Source organism: Glycine soja, chromosome 19, assembly GCF_004193775.1.
Source record: "Glycine soja cultivar W05 chromosome 19, ASM419377v2, whole genome shotgun sequence".
Lineage (NCBI taxonomy): Eukaryota > Viridiplantae > Streptophyta > Magnoliopsida > Fabales > Fabaceae > Glycine > Glycine soja.
In genome coordinates this window covers 2,093,637-2,112,953 of record NC_041020.1, presented here as the reverse complement: position 1 = coordinate 2,112,953, position 19,317 = coordinate 2,093,637, and the positions used below count along the sequence as shown (strand labels likewise).

At 33.0% G+C, this 19,317-nt stretch overlaps 1 protein-coding gene and 2 pseudogenes across 5 annotated transcripts; 1 reads left to right on the top strand and 2 right to left on the bottom strand.

The window, feature by feature from the left end:
- On the bottom strand, positions 1 to 4,146 carry LOC114400399 (annotated as a pseudogene). Its single transcript, XR_003663940.1, has 8 exons — positions 4,137 to 4,146; positions 3,272 to 3,393; positions 3,070 to 3,164; positions 2,389 to 2,467; positions 1,878 to 1,982; positions 1,361 to 1,762; positions 155 to 924; positions 1 to 78 (listed from the first exon to the last, which is right to left on the bottom strand). The product of XR_003663940.1 is annotated as a U-box domain-containing protein 34-like (transcript).
- A 3,031-nt stretch (positions 4,147 to 7,177) lies between these two features.
- Positions 7,178 to 10,281, top strand: LOC114399271 (annotated as a pseudogene).
- Positions 10,282 to 12,821: 2,540 nt separating this feature from the next.
- Positions 12,822 to 16,061, bottom strand: LOC114398972. 4 transcript variants are annotated; one of them, XR_003663626.1, is made up of 6 exons: positions 15,608 to 16,060; positions 15,332 to 15,544; positions 15,063 to 15,242; positions 14,842 to 14,977; positions 13,341 to 13,664; positions 12,822 to 13,230 (listed from the first exon to the last, which is right to left on the bottom strand). XR_003663626.1 is itself a non-coding variant. In XM_028361065.1 (5 exons), exons 1-5 carry the CDS (start codon positions 15,727 to 15,729, stop codon positions 13,434 to 13,436), a joined length of 882 nt encoding a protein of 293 aa, XP_028216866.1. In that variant the 5' UTR covers positions 15,730 to 16,060; the 3' UTR covers positions 12,989 to 13,433. The 4 variants fall into 4 exon arrangements, 3 of the variants coding, with proteins under 3 accessions (XP_028216866.1, XP_028216867.1, XP_028216868.1); XM_028361065.1 differs by having other exon boundaries at positions 12,989 to 13,664; XM_028361066.1 differs by lacking the exon at positions 12,822 to 13,230 and having other exon boundaries at positions 13,467 to 13,664; positions 14,828 to 14,977; positions 15,608 to 16,061.
- Positions 16,062 to 19,317: the final 3,256 nt, after the last annotated feature.

Sequence of the window (19,317 nt, the reverse complement as noted above, 5' to 3'; positions counted from 1 at the left end):
TTAAGATTTTCCTTTTGTGGGCATTGATGGAGCTGATGAGCTTTCGGAATATGCAAGCTGCAGGTCACTGATCAAATCCTGCAACGTGATCTCGACAAGGTCATGGAATTGTATATATCATGAGAGCTAGCTAGAAAGAAATAAAGGTACGTACCTGTTGCACGGAAGGTTCACTGTGGCTGGGTGAAGGCGCAGTGCATCCTAAAATGATGGGCATGGTCATGGTCATGTTTTGTTCAGCGAAGTCTCTCAATTTATCTAGCTCTGGCAATACTAGTTTGGCAAGGTCAGGCCTATCTTTTCGCCTGAGTTCCGCACACTTGACTGCTATTTTTGCAAGGCACAAGGCTTGTTCAAGAGGCCAGTCAGTAATAAATGGGTCCAGCATTTGCACGAAGCTATCCTTCTCTATAGATTCTTCAGCATGGTGAGCCAATCCCATTGGAGCCCTTCCTGTCAATAATTGTAGAAATATGATCCCCAGAGAATAAACATCCGACTTCACACCAAGCATTCCTGTTTGCTGATACTTGGGATCAATATAACAAAATGTTTCAGTTGCTGATGTCATGCAGCATTGTGTTACATTTTCAGCTACAGCCGAAACAAGCCTTGCCAATCCAACATCACTTATCTTACTCACATAATTCTGGTCCAGCAAAATGTTCCCTGGTTTCAGATCACGGTGCACTAAAGGTTCAGGCTTGGTCAGATGCAGGAATAGTAAGCGCGTCCCTATCTCTGCAGCAATTCGGAACCTCAGCTGCCAAGACAAAACACGCTTGTTCTTTTTTTTTTTTTTTTAAACAGACAATCTTCTAAGCTTCCATTAGCCATATATTCATAAATCAATATGCCATACTCCAGACACGCTCCTAGAAGAAGCACCATGTTTGGGTGTCTCATGCAGCTCAGTATGTCAATCTGCATATATATAGGATTACAAGTATTACTCCCACAACATATTTGACTATTCATTTCATTCCTTGCATTATTATTAATAACTACTCAGCTAGCAGACTAGAGAATTGACACGAGTCTTTTAATTATGCATTGCATGCTTTTAGGTTTACCCTTGAGATCCAAAATTTAATTTCCCTTCTGTCTCTTCTCATCACTACATGATCGAGGAGTGTCCATTCACATTATGGAAAAGGAAAAGAAGAGAGAGATGTAAGGGGAAGTGTTTGAGATAGAAAAAAAATGATTTGTCCAACTATATGGATATCAGTATTCCCTCTCTAACAAATTTTTCAAGGTCTCATTCATGTTTTGTGAACTAAACTAAATGCGATGGAAACATGTGATGCAGTCAAATACAAAATTGGTTTAGAATTACTCATGCACACTGGTTGATCACGTCTTGCTGAAACTGTGACTTCCCTTGAGAAGCATCTGGACGTAGAACCTTGACAGCAACTGGAGTGTGATCAAGATAACATTTATAAACAGGGCCATAACCTCCTTCCCCAATTTTATGGAGTTCAGAAAAGTAGTTCGTGGCTGCTTCAATCTCCTCTATACAGTATCTCCTATATCTTACATCAGTTAGGGCTAGATTGTCCAATAGCTTCCTCATTTCCTCTGCTTCTTTAAGAGCTTTAACTTCAGCACCCGCTCTTCTCTGTGTTTCCTCCGCAATTTTCTTAGATGCTTCAACAATTTCCATGGCTGCTCTACATCTTGCTTTCTCTTTCTCTGCAATTGCCATTGCAGCTTCCTGATCCAATCGCAGCTTGTATTTTTTTTCTTCCTCAAGTCGCTAGTGGGTCAACTCCATTAACTTTAGCAAACAAAAGAGTAGTAGTACAAGTTGAAATGGCCGCAATAGCAAGTTTATAGAGAAAGAGACTATTTTATACACTTTTCAGAACTACCTTCTGCTGTGATGAAAGTGCTTGTTTGCATGCTTTACTGTACATTTCCATCGTTTGCTTTAACTTGAGCTTCAGCCTCCTCATATCAGCTTCTGCTGCTTCATCCTAAATTGTTTTAGCAAACCTTTAATGGTCACGTGTTTGAAGATATGCTTGAAAAACTAGAATTTATAAAAGCAAGCAAATAGCATAACCTGCTAGCCATTGGATGGATGGCTACTCTGATTAATTCGGTAAGACAATAAGTTAATAACTAAAGTGGTGCATATAAAAAAATGAAAAAAAAAACGTGCTCACTCACCACGCTTTGTAATGAATATGAAAATGATGTTGTACTGCTTTCATGTGAGAATGGCATATCTGGTGAATTAGGGTTGTTGAACTTGAGTGTCCCCAATCGGGTTGATCCAAAGCTACGATCTGAACTGGTAGAAACTCAAGAAGTTCGGCCTGCGTCAATGTAGTCATAAACGGAGGATGAACGTCCACTGCTTGGCCTCTCGGAGCTTACAAATGATATGTCTGTATCTGATTCTGGGAAGTCCAGGCATGACATTCCATCCATGCCTCTTCCTCTTACAAATGGAGACCTGTTTCAAGGAAACTATATTGTATGTTATTCTGGGCTAAGGATGGGAAATTTAATTGCTTTGATATAAGACTTACTCAATAGATTCATCCACCCAGCCGTGAGGTTTGATTGATGTCATGTCTGCAGCATGTATACAATGTGATTAAAAAGTGCAATGCAATGCAACAGTTTAATACTATATATATATATATATATATATATATATATATATATATATATATATATATCACAGAAACGAACCTATCAAATTCATAGGTCTCATGTTGATTTCTGTCCCGGTTATTTAGATCAAAAGTGGTGATGTATGTGAGGCTGGGCGAGTAGCCTTCCGAACTAAAGAGACTTTTCCCTTTGAAATGACAGACACGTTACAAAAGTCCGGTGCCCCCTTTTATATGCTACTTGATACACTTGATGACTTAAATCTGCACAATATCATTTAATTATATGAATTTCTATCTTTGAGCATAATATAATGCCTTCGTTGGCTTCTGTTGGCATCCACCAAAGGACTCTGTCCACTAATATCAAAATTATTCTCCTTTTAAAAATAGTTATGAATCCAATCTTAATTAACTTGTTGAAGATACTGAATTTTACCGAATAAACCCATGCCTCGATGGTGCACCAACCACCAAGTTCTCAATTGCTTTCACAACATCAATGTCTTCAAGTAGGACATCAAGGCATCGTATCTAACAATATATTTAATAGCTGTAAGTAATGTGCGAACAAAAATCTTATACTTGTTATTCTACTAATTTGAGTAAAAAGATCGGGTGTGGAGAACTGTCAAACCTACAGCTTTGCGTGTACAATGGCAACGGAAAGTGAGAAATAGATCATTGATATTGTTATCAAGTTGGTAACTCTGCGATGATGCAGATGAACTGTTAATGTTACATATAATGGCCTCGTGACCCCCTGTAGCAATTGAAAAAAATTAAAAGTGTTTTATGCTATGTAATATGTAGTTACATTCCCCTAGTTTCTGAGAGAATCAAGTATTATGGAGGTCGAAATTTATTTTCTTAGTACCATTTTGTTTGGTTTATATATATATATATATATATGGCTTATAAAATTAAAATATTTACATAATGGATAAGCATTTACTAATTTATTTTTCTTAGATGTATTTGTGAATTATTATATTTTAATTTTACTGGAATTTTAAAATGTCAATCCAACGCCAGGACAATAGTTAATTACTACTATTTGTTTGTAGGTTCTAGTTGTATTATTTCCTTGCTCACACTAGCTAATTTGTTTTTGAACGACTTGTTTTTCTTATTAGTCAAAGACTAGGAGTGTTTATTAATTTATTTGATTAAAATCTTGCTTTCTAAGTAGTAATTGTGGCTGGTCGAAGAAAATTTACATAAGCCATAATTGAATATATTCCTTTTGAACCACTTTAATTTTAAGTTTTAATTACTAAAGAAGTAATTGTTGTGTCTCCTTAAAGCAAACTTATTGATAATAGATAATATAACAATAAATTGAAATATAACAAGATAAAATGATGATTGAAATGAGATTAAATAAAAACGACATACTATTATTTAGATATTTTATGATAGAATTAGACACAAATTTCATTTTATCATTTTAAAAAGAAAAAAAGACTGAATTATAATATTGTCCTTATTTTAGAAAATACTTACTTCTATTCATGTATTTTACTCAACCGTAATATATTAATTATGTGACATTCGTAAAAATATTCATCTTTAGTTTTTACTCGCATAAGATAAATTTAGTTTTGACACTTAATTTGATTCGTTAATTTATACACTTAAGAAAAAAATTAGTAATTATAATTGTCATGGTAATACAAACTATCAAGAAGATTAACTAGTGCAAACTTCTAATTCCTATATTCGATTTTTTATGAATAAAACAATTACGATAATAAAAACTAAGAGTCATACAGGTACGTGAGGCTAATAAAAATCAGTTATCGAAAAAAATTAATATTAATATTATTATTATTATTATTATATATAGTCTTAAATTAAAATTAAAAACCTAATGGAAATACATATATGTAGTCTTAAATTAAAATTAATAATAATAATATTTAAGACTACATATTAATTTATGACTATATAATAATAATAATAATATTATTATTATTATTATTATTATTATTAATTTTAATTTAAGACTACATATATGTATTTCCATTAGGTTTTTAATTTTAATTTAAGACTAAATATAATAATAATAATAATAATAATAATAATAATAATAATAATAATAATAATAATAATAATAATAATAATATTAATTTTTTTTATAACTGATTTTTATTAACCTTCCGTAGCTGTATAACTCTTAGTTTTTATTATCATAATTGTTTTATTCATAAAAATTGAATATAGGAATTAGAAGTTTATAATAATTAATCTTCTTGATAGTTTGTATTACCATGACAATTATAATTACTAATTTTTTTTCTTAGGTGTATAAATTAACGAATCAAATTAAGTGTTAAAAGTAAAAATATTCATGTTTAGTTTTTACTCGCATAAGATAAATTTAGTTTTGACACTTAATTTGATTCGTTAATTTATACACCTAAGAAAAAAATTAGTAATTATAATTGTCATGGTAATACAAACTATCAAAAAGATTAATTACTGTAAACTTCTAATTCCTATATTCGATTTTTATGAATAAAAAAATTACGATAATAAAACTAAGAGTCATACAGGCACAGTTACGGAAGGCTAATAAAAAATCAGTTATCGAACAAAATTAATAATAATAATAATAATAATATTAATTTTTTTATAACTGATTTTTATTAGCCTTCCGTAGCAGTGCCTATATGACTCTTAGTTTTTATTATCGTAATTGTTTTATTCATAAAAATTGAATATATGAATTAGAAGTTTATAGTAATTAATCTTCTTGATAGTTTGTATTACTATGACAATTATAATTACTAATTTTTTTTCTTAGGTGTATAAATTAACGAATCAAATTAAGTGTCAAAAATTGAATTTATCTTACGAATGTCACATAATTAATATATTACGGTTGAGTAAAATACATGAATAGAAGTAAGTATTTTTTAAAATAAGGACAATATTATAATTCAGTCTTTTTTTCTTTTTAAAATGATAAAATGAAATTTGTGTCTAATTCTATCATAAAATATCTAAATAATAGTATGCCGTTTTTATTTCATCTCATTTCAATAATCTTTTTATCTTGTTATATTTCAATTTATTGTTATATTATCTATTATCAATAAGTTTGTTTTAAGGAGACACAACAATTACTTCTTTAGTAATTAAAACTTAAAATTAAAGTGGTTCAAAAGGCATATATTCAATTATTGCTTATGTAAATTTTCTTCAACCAGCCACAATTACTAATTAAAAAGCAACATTTTAATCAAATAAATTAATAAACACTCCTAGTCTTTGACTAACAAGAAAAAACAAGTCGTTCAAAAACAAATTAGCTAGTGTGAGCAAGGAAATAATACAACCAGAACCTACAAACAAATAGTAGTAATTAACTATTGTCCTGACGTTGGATTAATATTTTAAAATTCCAGTAAAATTAAAATGTAATAATTCATAAATACATCTAAGAAAAATAAATTAGTAAATGTTTATCCATTATGTAAATATTTTAATTTTATAAGCCATATATATATATATATATATATATATATATATATATATATATATATATATATAATTAAACCAAACAAAATGGTACTAAGAAAATAAATTTCAACCTCCATAATACTTGATTTTCTCAGAAACTAAGGGAGTGTAACTACATAGCATAAAACACTTTTAATTTTTTTCAATTGCTACAGGGGGTCACCAGGCCATTATATGTAACATTAACAGTTCATCTGCATCATCGCATATCAATGATCTATTTCTCACTTTCCATTGTCATTGTACACGCAAAGCTGTAGGTTTGACAGTTCTCACCACCCGATCTTTTTACTCAAATTAGTATAATAACAAGTATAAGATTTTTGTTCGCACATTACTTACTGCTATTAAATATTTTGTTAGATACGATGCCTTGATGTCCTACTTGAAGGCACTGATGTCGTGAAAGCAATTGAGAACTTGGTGGTTGGTGCACCATCGAGGCATGGGTTTATTCGGTAAAATTCAGTATCTTCAACAAGTTAATTAAGATTGGATTCATAACTATTTTTAAAAGGAGAATAATTTTGATATTAGTGGACGGAGTCCTTTGGTGGATGCCAACAGAAGCCAACGAAGGCATTATATTATGCTCAAAGATAGAAATTCATATAATTAAATGATATTGTGCAGATTTAAGTCATCAAGTGTATCAAGTAGCATATAAAAGGGGGTACCGGACTTTTGTAACGTGTCTGTCATTTCAAAGGGAAAAGTCTCTTTAGTTCGGAAGGCTACTCACCCAGCCTCACATACATCACCACTTTTGATCTAAATAACCGGGACAGAAATCAACATGAGACCTATGAATTTGATAGGTTCGTTTCTGTGATATATATATATATATATATATATATATATATATATATATATATATATATATATATATATATAGTATTAAACTGTTGCATTGCATTGCACTTTTTAATCACATTGTATACATGCTGCAGACATGACATCAATCAAACCTCACGGCTGGGTGGATGAATCTATTGAGTAAGTCTTATATCAAAGCAATTAATTTCCCATCCTTAGCCCAGAATAACATACAATATAGTTTCCTTGAAACAGGTCTCCATTTGTAAGAGGAAGAGGCATGGATGGAATGTCATGCCTGGACTTCCCAGAATCAGATACAGACATATCATTTGTAAGCTCCGAGAGGCCAAGCAGTGGACGTTCATCCTCCGTTTATGACTACATTGACGCAGGCCGAACTTCTCGAGTTTCTACCAGTTCAGATCGTAGCTTTGGATCAACCCGATTGGGGGCACTCAAGTTCAACAACCCTAATTCACCAGATATGCCATTCTCACATGAAAGCAGTACAACATCATTTTCATATTCATTACAGAGCGTGGTGAGTGAGCACGTTTTTTTTTTCATTTTTTTATATGCACCACTTTAGTTATTAACTTATTGTCTTACCGAATTAATCAGAGTAGCCATCCATCCAATGGCTAGCAGGTTATGCTATTTGCTTGCTTTTATAAATTCTAGTTTTTCAAGCATATCTTCAAACACGTGACCATTAAAGGTTTGCTAAAACAATTTAGGATGAAGCAGCAGAAGCTGATATGAGGAGGCTGAAGCTCGAGTTAAAGCAAACGATGGAAATGTACACTAAAGCATGCAAACAAGCACTTGCATCACAGCAGAAGGTAGTTCTGAAAAGTGTATAAAATAGTCTCTTTCTCTATAAACTTGCTATTGCGGCCATTTCAACTTGTACTACTACTCTTTTGTTTGCTAAAGTTAATGGAGTTGACCCACTAGCGACTTGAGGAAGAAAAAAAATACAAGCTGCGATTGGATCAGGAAGCTGCAATGGCAATTGCAGAGAAAGAGAAAGCAAGATGTAGAGCAACCATGGAAATTGTTGAAGCATCTAAGAAAATTGCGGAGGAAACACAGAGAAGAGCGGGTGCTGAAGTTAAAGCTCTTAAAGAAGCAGAGGAAATGAGGAAGCTATTGGACAATCTAGCCCTAACTGATGTAAGATATAGGAGATACTGTATAGAGGAGATTGAAGCAGCCACGAACTACTTTTCTGAACTCCAGAAAATTGGGGAAGGAGGTTATGGCCCTGTTTATAAATGTTATCTTGATCACACTCCAGTTGCTGTCAAGGTTCTACGTCCAGATGCTTCTCAAGGGAAGTCACAGTTTCAGCAAGACGTGATCAACCAGTGTGCATGAGTAATTCTAAACCAATTTTGTATTTGACTGCATCACATGTTTCCATCGCATTTAGTTTAGTTCACAAAACATGAATGAGACCTTGAAAAATTTGTTAGAGAGGGAATACTGATATCCATATAGTTGGACAAATCATTTTTTTTCTATCTCAAACACTTCCCCTTACATCTCTCTCTTCTTTTCCTTTTCCATAATGTGAATGGACACTCCTCGATCATGTAGTGATGAGAAGAGACAGAAGGGAAATTAAATTTTGGATCTCAAGGGTAAACCTAAAAGCATGCAATGCATAATTAAAAGACTCGTGTCAATTCTCTAGTCTGCTAGCTGAGTAGTTATTAATAATAATGCAAGGAATGAAATGAATAGTCAAATATGTTGTGGGAGTAATACTTGTAATCCTATATATATGCAAATTGACATACTGAGCTGCATGAGACACCCAAACATGGTGCTTCTTCTAGGAGCGTGTCTGGAGTATGGCATATTGATTTATGAATATATGGCTAATGGAAGCTTAGAAGATTGTCTGTTTAAAAAAAAAAAAAAGAACAAGCGTGTTTTGTCTTGGCAGCTGAGGTTCCGAATTGCTGCAAAGATAGGGACGCGCTTACTATTCCTGCATCAGACCAAGCCTGAACCTTTAGTGCACCGTGATCTGAAACCAGGGAACATTTTGCTGGACCAGAATTATGTGAGTAAGATAAGTGATGTTGGATTGGCAAGGCTTGTCCCGGCTGTAGCTGAAAATGTAACACAATGTTGCATGACATCAGCAACTGAAACATTTTGTTATATTGATCCCAAGTATCAGCAAACAGGAATGCTTGGTGTGAAGTCGGATGTTTATTCTTTGGGGATCATATTTCTACAATTATTGACAGGAAGGGCTCCAATGGGATTGGCTCACCATGCTGAAGAGTCTATAGAGAAGGATAGCTTCGTGCAAATGCTGGACCTATCTATTACTGACTGGCCTCTTGAACAAGCCTTGTGCCTTGCAAAAATAGCAGTCAAGTGTGCGGAACTCAGGCGAAAAGATAGGCTTGACCTTGCCAAACTAGTATTCCCAGAGCTAGATAAATTGAGAGACTTCGCTGAACAAAACATGACCATGACCATGACCATGCCCATCATTTTAGGATGCACTGCGCCTTCACCCAGCCACAGTGAACCTTCCGTGCAACAGGTACGTACCTTTATTTCTTTCTAGCTAGCTCTCATGATATATACAATTCCATGACCTTGTCGAGATCACGTTGCAGGATTTGATCAGTGACCTGCAGCTTGCACATTCCGAAAGCTCATCAGCTCCATCAACGCCCACAAAAGGAAAACCTTAAACATATTCTGTAATGTCAAATTGTCTGTTTCGGTGTATATAACATGCATGCAAGGCCCCTCTCAATTCTCAACTAAACTCCAGTGCCAATAGAGTCTAGAGTAATGTACACCTTCAACAATAACTTATTTTTGTTCAAGGATGTGTGGGGTGCAAACATAGGTAGAGCCGACATTGCAATTTTTGTATCATCTAAATATCTTAGAGAATGTAAATCCTTCATTATCTAGTTTCTAGTCTCTATACACTTTCTACAGCCACAATTCATTTTCCATTAACCAGAATAAATTCACCATTTCCAAATTTTACTTTGGAAATGAATGTTCTATCTAGCTTTTTGAAAAGCTCTTGGTCATTGATCCTATGACTCGTACAACCACTATCAATCAACCAAAAATTAGTTGAGGTGTTGCTTGTTGTAAGACATGTTGTGATAACCAAAAGGTCCTCCTCATATTGCTCGGTAACAACTTTTACTTCATTTGGTGGTGACTTGCAAACCACCTCTATGTGCTGAAGGTTGCCACATTTTCTACACTTAACATCAGGCCTCCACCGACACTTTTGTTGAGAATTATTTGTCTTTTTTCAATGAGAGCAAGCTGGAGAGGAGTCCTCCTTGTTCTTGTAGTTGTTCCTATATTTACCTCCTCTTGAGTTTTCTGCCTTTGCTTGAAAAGCGTATTCTATGGACCATTCATCTCTCATCAATTGCCTTTGTTTTTGTGTTTGTAATGCATTCACTAATTTTGCCAGGCAAATGCTCGACAAATCCTTAGTTTTCTCCAATGAAGAAATTTTTTACTCATATCTTTATGGCACAAAAACCAAAAATTTCTGGAGAGCTGAGTCAATGTGATGTCTTTGGAGAAATAGGAAAATGAAAAAAGATAAGAGAGAGAAAGATGGAATTTGAAAAGAAAGATAAAAGCTTCAAGTAGTTGTTCCTGATGGAGACGAGAGAAGGGAAAGAGAGAGGAAGAAGTAGTGGGAGAAAACTAAGAAGCTTAGGCCCTGTTCAGGGTGTTTTTCTTGTTTAGTTTTAAAAAATTTAAAAATAAAAAACAATTTTAGTTTTTAGTCATGAGTTTCAATCTATTTTTTGTTTTTAGTTTTTAAAAGGATTACAAATTGAAAAAAAAATAATAAAATAAAGAGTCCATTATTTTATCTTATCTCACTCTAAGTATGAAATAATGGTAGTGACAAAGGTAGCGGAACGAGAGTAGCAGTGATATGGCGATAATGGTGTCGGTGGTGATGATAGTGGTGGGATGGAATAGTGGTGGCGACGATGGTGACAGTGATGGTAATGGAATGGTGATGGTGATGGTGACGATAGTAGCGGTCTGATGGTCGCGATGACATTATGATGGTGGTGACAGGGGCGACAGTGGTAGTGACAATTGTTAACGTAAAAGAATAGAGCAGAATATGAGAAGTGTGTTTTTTCTGTGTACTGAGAGCCTTTAAATAGGCAAATTACAAAACTAAAAAGCACTCGTAATATGATAATAACTTACCACTAAGTCTGTTAACCAAAACAGAAAAATAAAATATGTTGTGTGCATTGAGTTATGAGCTATGAATCGTACAATCATATGACTGTAAGACTTTTTAAGGGCGACGAGTTAATGCGCGACGAGTATTAGCATGGAATCCACTATGGGAACCCAACGAGTTTAATAACTTTGAGGCGCAACGAGTTAAAATTATTTTGAGAACAATTGAAAAGTCATGTGTTTTGTACACTTTATAGATAAAGTCTCTGTGCTAAAATGTTTTTTGTGTTAGACCTGGATCAGGAGGGAGAGACCCTGACAGACTCTTCAGAGTCTAGGCCATGGGGGTAAGAAACTTACAGATTCTGTTCAAATTTTCATTGGTCCAATCATAAGGACTCACTTGAAGAAGTGCAAGGAACACACTTAGGGTCCGTTTGATTTGTTAAAATATTTTTATTATGTGTTTGATTTTAAACAAGTTTATGGGACAACACAAATTAATTAGATGAAGACACTCAACTTGTTACTTAGAAAATCATGAAACAACTTTTTGTCTCACGTACAAAGTATTCAAAAGACATACATATTCCCATCTCTCTTATTTCTTGTTGTTTATCTGTTGGCAGCAATATCATGTATTTCAAATCCACATTATCTACTAGTTACAAGTTACAACAACTCATCATCATGCCATGTATTTTGAATTCACATTATCTACTGACTACAACAATCTTATCATGTCATGTATTTTGAATTTACAACATTATCTACTAGTCACAACAACCTTTTTTATATCATGTATTTCGAATATACTAATGAGTTTGCTTGTATGTATTATGTATTTTGAATCCTCATCAAATATACTAATAATTTAAATTTTATTATTCTTATGCTTGTATAGTTTTATGGTTCATTGATAATCAAATAATACACAAGACAAAAAATTGTCCAAGTATTTGTCATGTTGTCATGTGCTGGTGTCTATGGCCCATTGAGGGAATTACACAGTCAATTTTGAATTTTCTTTTCCGTATTTTATGGAGTCAATGATCAATTATTTATTTTTATTGCTTGGTTTCCCTTTAATTTTGTAATAATGTCACAATATCTTTCTCATATTCATAACATTAATTAAAAACTACTCCTTCTATACTTAAATATAAGAAAAAAAAGGAACTCAAATATAAGCAAATTTTAACTAGACCCTTTTTAATGATATCATTCTAAAAATACCTTTCAATGACTCCTTTTTATACTTGATATCAAGTTTCAATAAACATACTTTAGGGGGAAAGATTACTTTTTAAATATGATTACAAGAATTAAAAGACATAATTAACATAAAGTTAGTTAATTTTGCTTATGTTTTGGTCCGAATGGAGTATTAATTAAGGATATACACTATCTTTTCCTCTTTTATTTTGTAATAATGACACCCAAATTTGATGTTAGGATTTGATTGGCGTTTGGTTTGAGTGTTTTCTTTTTTCATTTTCAAATAAAAGATAAAAAAATAAGAGTGGAAATACATTTGTTTAAAATTTAAAAAATATTTTCTCTGAAAATATTTTCAAAAGCATGCCCAAAACTGAAAACAACACATCAATGTTTTCAACATTTTGTGAAGAAGTGAAAACTACTTTCTTCTCAATACATGTTTTCTAAATCTGGAAAATTTAAAAACAAAAATTATTTTCAGAAAATAAACACTTAAACCAAACCCCTTAGGTTCAAGACAATTCTACTTTTGCCTGAATATAGTGGAAACCTATGCACTAAAAAAATTGGAGAGCTGAATGAATTTTTATAACTTTTTGACTTGTTACTTGATGTTCTCATGAGAATACCCGGGTTTTTTTTGGATGTTGCAGGTTTCAAACTGAGAACTTCAGGCTTGTGAAATTTAAACTCCAAACCAACAAATCATACCCGGTTAATCACAGGTCCTTTCCTTTGTGGCAGCTTATCTTGATTGTTCATGGTTCATTTAAGACTTGTTGAGACTTGAGAGTGAGTTTCAGGGGTCCTAGAACAGTCATATATGGGGTCCATATCAATTTGTTCCTTTTTTATAATAAGAGCAGCATCAAGCCGAGCTAACAGACTGTAATTAAAGAGATGATTTGTGGGGCAAACCTTAGGTAAGGTTCAGGAGCGTTATTATCATTGTGAACCTCAAAAGGTGTTTCTGGCATAGGGGGAATAAGTCCTATCCAAGAAAGCAATCTCCTAACGGGGACCAACTGGTGACAAAATCCCTTCATATCGAGCTACTGCCCTTTGAGCTGCCAGCCAAATAGGAAGTTCTACATTTGGTACTTGGTCCTCACCTATTTGCTCATCTGAAGCAGGGTCATTATAAAGTAGTGATTTCTGAAATACTGACAATTCCTTTAGCCAAAGCCTCAATCTTTCTGTCCAATTTTGTACTTCATGTTTCTGACTGGCATTTTCGTAAAGCTGCAGAAGAGGGGGAATATGTTATACTGTTATACCAGACACTTAAGGTACAAAATTTGAAAAATTATTTTGAAAAGATAGACATAGTCATCATCTCATGCATACCCTAAACATGATAGTACGAAACCAGAGACATTATTTAAGTAACCATAAGAATGCTCTTATAGATAGATTGATGGCTAAGATTAAGTTGATTAAACACATTTACAGCCATGTCAAGAGATTTACATTTTGTGCAAGTGAGAAAAAAATTGAGAGAAAACTATTAATGGCTCTTATAGAAGTAAAAGGCAACAATCAACCTTAGAAAATGCAAGAACTTTTATTATGAAAACATAAATTGTTGCATGATTATGTATGGAGAATTAAAGTACCACAAGGAGAAAGCTATAATATCATTTATGAAAAGTCTTAGACAGTTGATACACTAAATAATTAGAGAGAATTATGACTCAAGAAAACCTGATGAACATCTTTTCCCAATTCAAGAACAAATTAATGAAGCCTGAAAAAATGACTTATTTGATTACAAGTTAACTTGTTTAACTCCTCTTTCTGCAATTGGATTAATACCTAAAGACAAATATTATATTATATAAGTATAAAATTTTTCCACAATCTCAATTCTTCAGCCTAACTATAGAATTGAGATTGTGGAAAAATTTCCAGTGTGGTTAGTTTGCTTGACTGAACATATGTGATGCCACTTGCTATCTCAATAAGATTCATACATATCTTGCATGCCAGTATATTAAAATAAGGTTCTGATCTAGTTTAAGTTCCACTGAATCATACTCTACATATAAGGAGATCAAAGATTAATCACCTAATTAATTGCATTGAGTGGATGAATATAAAGACAACGTCTGCAGGTGATCCTCTTTATATAACTCCATATCCATGTTATATTTTTCTCATTCTTCAAAGTTATTATACCTTTTACCTTATGACTCTGAATTTCTTTGCATAATCTCTAGTTTGCCAATCATTTAAATATCAATAGAATATTGCTGACAGTGGAAGTATTTAAGCCATATTTGATACATCTTCTGAAATATCTATTTATGCATGAAAATGTGTAAAGAATCTTCTCTTTCCCATTCCTAAAAAATGGCATGACTCTATCTCTACACACAAATAGAAAAGGTAACTGATGGAACTACCACAAAAATATAACCTCACTTATCCAGGTGCCAAGTTTTGTTAGTGGTTCTGATATAGCAAAGAAGGTTCTTCGAAGAAACTTAGACTGTAAGTAATCCAGTTTTTCAACAATTAATAGGCCCTTCTGCTTCTCAGTTGCATAGCCACGCCTACAAAAGAAAAAAGATTGATAACCAGAGATATAAAATTCAATATGAAAGGGCGAACATGCAGAAATAATGTGTATGGAAATACCTAAATATTATGGCATTAGACTCATATGCCCTCTTCCAATCAACATATACTGGCAAGGTAAGGAGATAGTCTGTGTTCAATGCAGACGTTAACATCAGGTCCCTAGCTGATAGTTCTTCAAATTGTGCATTTGAAAGAAGCTGCATGAAAGCACGTTGGAAACGGGTAGCAATGGTAACTCTGCCAGCAAATTTGGAACAATGAGTCAGTGAAAGCAGTATTTTGAACAAGAAAATGGTAATGCGGTGTGTATTGGGAGTGGGACAAACCTGGAGCCCGTATCATAATCTTTCTTGGTAGGTATGTCGAGAGATCGTAAAAGAGCGGTGAGGTCCAAAGCAGGCTGATAGTCATAGAGGTTCCCTTCCTCCTTGACATTGGGATTGGACACAAGTTGTTGGAGTGAATCTGTAAGTTGATAATCGGAACGCATCTCCTCTAAGATAGTTTTATGCTCGGCATGAAGTATAGAGTCTAAGCATCTGTTAAGAAAAAGAAAGTGAGATGCAGATAGAAAGGAAAATAAGTTAATAGTTAAGACTTACGAGGTGAGAAGACGAAAGTGATGGGCATCAATATCATCTTGGATAGAGAGGATGATGGCGTCTAGGAGTTGGGACTTGGAAACAGGGATGTATTTTAGAAATTCCTTCACCTTCTTCATCATCTCTGACACTGGGATAGTAGTCGGTGGTGGTGCTCTGCTGCTGCTACTGGTATTGTGAGGATGACTCTACGACGGACATTTCCTGAAGCCCTGAACAAAGAACCCTCCGACTCAGACCCAGACGGATACTGCTATGGGAATGTGAATAAGGAAAAAACAATGACTGAAACTGTGACTGTGGAATTGGAACAAGAGCCTTGCTCGCCAAAGTGTGTATTTGCCAACAATATGACATCTGGAATGGATTCAATTCTCTTCTCTTCTGCTCAACAACAACGCTCACCCTCTCTACATTCTTTCTTTTTGTTGATAAACGGGTGGGTATCCTATATTGTGTGGTTCTGAAAATTGCCCCAACACAAACATTCACACTCGTTAAAATCATTTTCTTTATTATAAAAAATTCAAATCATTCTGAATTTCTTAACCATTTACGTCAAATAAGAAATTTATTTTAAATAGGTTTAATTACACATTTGGTCTGTATAATTTTCAAACTTATCCAATTTAGTCCTACAATTAATAAGTGTATTTTTTAGTCCCTGTAATTTATCTTTTAATTTCCAATAAGTCCCTACCGTAAAATTATTTAACAAGGTTAGAAAATTTGTCAAAGTTCATTCAGAACTCTCACTTGCATTAGAACGCTCGCACAGCATGACACCTCGCACCACACCTCACACTACACGGCACCTCGCACCTTACCTCGCACCACATGACATCTCGTATCGCATGACACCTTGTACCGCACATGTGCATACTCTGTCCCAAATTCCTTTCAGTTCATGACATAAACAACCTTAACCTCCTTTCACACTCGCAATAAATCAACCTTGATGAGCTTTGGATTTTGCTCTAAATCAACCTTAACCTTAACCTTAACCTTAACATGCTTTCATCCTCTGTTAAAGAAGGACACATCTAGTTTTCAATTGGTTACAACAATGGACGACATGAGCCAACACTTGGGTGAAGCAAATCGCAATCAGTTTTGAGTGACCAAAACTGAGATGAATTGATAATAGAGAGGGAGTTTTGCGGTACTGTGCGAGAAGAACAACAAAATCTAAGGTTCCGACAACAATCTTCGTGTTAAACAATTTTAACAGTAGAGACCTATTGAGAATTAAAAGATAAACTACAAAGACTAAAAAAAACTACTTATTAACTATATGGGCTATAGGGACTAAATTGGAAAAGTTTGGAAACTATAGAAACCAAATGGGTAATTAAATCTTTTAAATAAATTAAAATTCTTAAAATGCTAGATAAAGGTTAGGTGATAATTTCATATTTATATTTTTTAATGATTTACATTCTAGGAAACAATTCAAATTAAAATGAGACTAAACAAACTGAAATTAAATACATAATCATATATATAATTTTCATTTAATTATATAAAGAGTGGTAATTGGCTCAAGGTCTTCTTTTTTGGATTGAAAATTGATAGGGAGGTTGGATTCATGTTTGTTACTTGTGAGAGTGATTAAGCTGTTGCTCTTCAATTACTCGACCAAGAAAATGTTCTCTTGCATCTATATGCAGCTTTAACTTAGAAGATTAATGGGTTCAAGCATCATCCTTAGAATCTATCATTTGTTCATGTCACTTTTTGTGTGTTGGATACATGGGCAGTAGACATGAAACATTACTTGTGTTGCTGATGCTTCTCGTGTTTCCTTTATTAGGTTTAGTTTTGTTTTGGTTTTGTTGTCTTTATTTCTCACTCATAAAAACAATATAAATAATTAATTTAAATCAATATTCGATATGAAAATTATTTCTATTAACGGGTTCAAGCATCCTTAGAATCTATCCTTAGAAGATTAATGGGTTCAAGCATCATCCTTAGAATCTATCATTCGTTCATGTCATTTTTTGTATGTTGGATACATGACCAGTAGCCATGAAATTAAACATCACTTGTTTGCTGATGCTTCTCGTGTTTCCTTTATTAGGTTTAGTTTTGTTGTCTTTATTTCTCACTCATAAAAACAATATAAATAATTTAAGTGATATGTCAATTATTTCTATTAACAATTAATAGAAATTTGAGAAAAATATTTTTAGAGATATTTTAACTCTTCTCATTTTATATTCTTTTACTTTGAATCTCATATTTTTGTGATCCTTGTGATATACTTTAACTGATTTTTCAATGGTGTGTTGAGGATGCGTTTGAGGTTGATGGGGATGAGGAGAATGAGAGAGTTTTTTTTTTTCTTCTTTAGTTGTTTCTAGAGGTTTAAAATCATTAGAAATCATATTTGAATTTTAAATTATGAAAAATAAATTTTGTCCGCCAAAATATGTCACAAATGTTAAAAAAAATTATATAATCTAAGTCGTTAATAATGTTTAAAAGAAAATAGTAAAAAAGAGAAAAAAATTTTGGAAGGCTGAAAACAAAAATTATCTAAATTTGAGATACAAACATAGGTAAGAAATAAATAAAATTCCTACCTTTTATTGTGATATTTTTATATGTTTATCTTTTAATTATTCTCTAAACAATCAACTAACTTAAAAAATAAATAAACAAACTAGCTATTTTGTTTCAAACTTTCATATCAAATTAATTGTATTAATTATTAAACTCTTAAAAGATAAAAATTCGTTAAAAGAATAGCATTTTTTTAAAGTAAAAAAATGTACAAACAAACATTTATAAAGTTTTTAAAAAGAACAATTTAATTCATCCTTAAATTATTTTTTAATTGTCTCTAAATAGCAAAATTGGTTTTTCCTATCTAGATTTAGTTCATGATGATTTGAAGAACTCGAAAATGATAATTTTGGTTAATTATACTGTTTTTATAGAAATTTAACTTTTTTTTTTACATAATAAATTTAACCATTAAAGAGAGAGACGAAAACAAACCAAAATTCATCATAAAGGTATGAAGCGCGCGAAATCGAACAAAGAATAAAAAACCGATGGTCTTACCCTATTTTTTTTTTCAGTCCTCAGGATGTCACCTTCTGAAATTAGGATCATAAAGATAATCATCATCTTAGTATTTATGTGATTCAAAATTTGTAGGATAGACACTACCATTTCATTGTCAATGGCGAGCAAACTTGCTAGTAAGCGGGAGCTACTGGACCGCTGGAGAGGCATCGAGGAAGAAGAGGATAACCACGACGACGATAATGCTGATCCCTCCAAACGTCGTAGCCTCCACCTCAACGAAGAATAATGGTTATATCTATTTCTCCCTTTTTTTTTTTGTTTTCAGCACCAGAAATAATTCAAACTACAGTCTTACTGATCGCTATTTGTTTTAATAATCATGGAATTGCAATGTTGATATTAGCTTTCCGTTGAATTTCGACTTTATTTTTAATGGGAATTATTTTGACTTGTTGCTGAAAGCAAAATAAATCAGAGTGATAATACTTAAATCAGACTTTTACTCTGTTTGGCGCATACGCATTATACATATTCCTCATCTCCTCTGTTAGGGAAATGCTATTACTTATGTTATTTCTAGTATAGCCTTGGTAGTTGTAACTGGATTCTTAAATTGGTTGTTAGTTAATTAGTTACTTGCTATAAATGGTAATTTAGCTATTCAAGTTACA

Excerpts from the sequence above, each read along its gene's own strand:
- LOC114398972 (XM_028361065.1), bottom strand. The coding sequence starts at position 15,729 with ATGATGAAGAAGGTGAAGGAATTTCTAAAATACATCCCTGTTTCCAAG. Across the intron at positions 14,978-15,062 it reads TCTAATGCCATAATATTTAG|GCGTGGCTATGCAACTGAGA; the intron begins GTATTTCCATAC and ends TTTCTTTTGTAG. Across the intron at positions 13,665-14,841 it reads TTGGCACCTGGATAAGTGAG|CTTTACGAAAATGCCAGTCA; the intron begins GTTATATTTTTG and ends CCTCTTCTGCAG.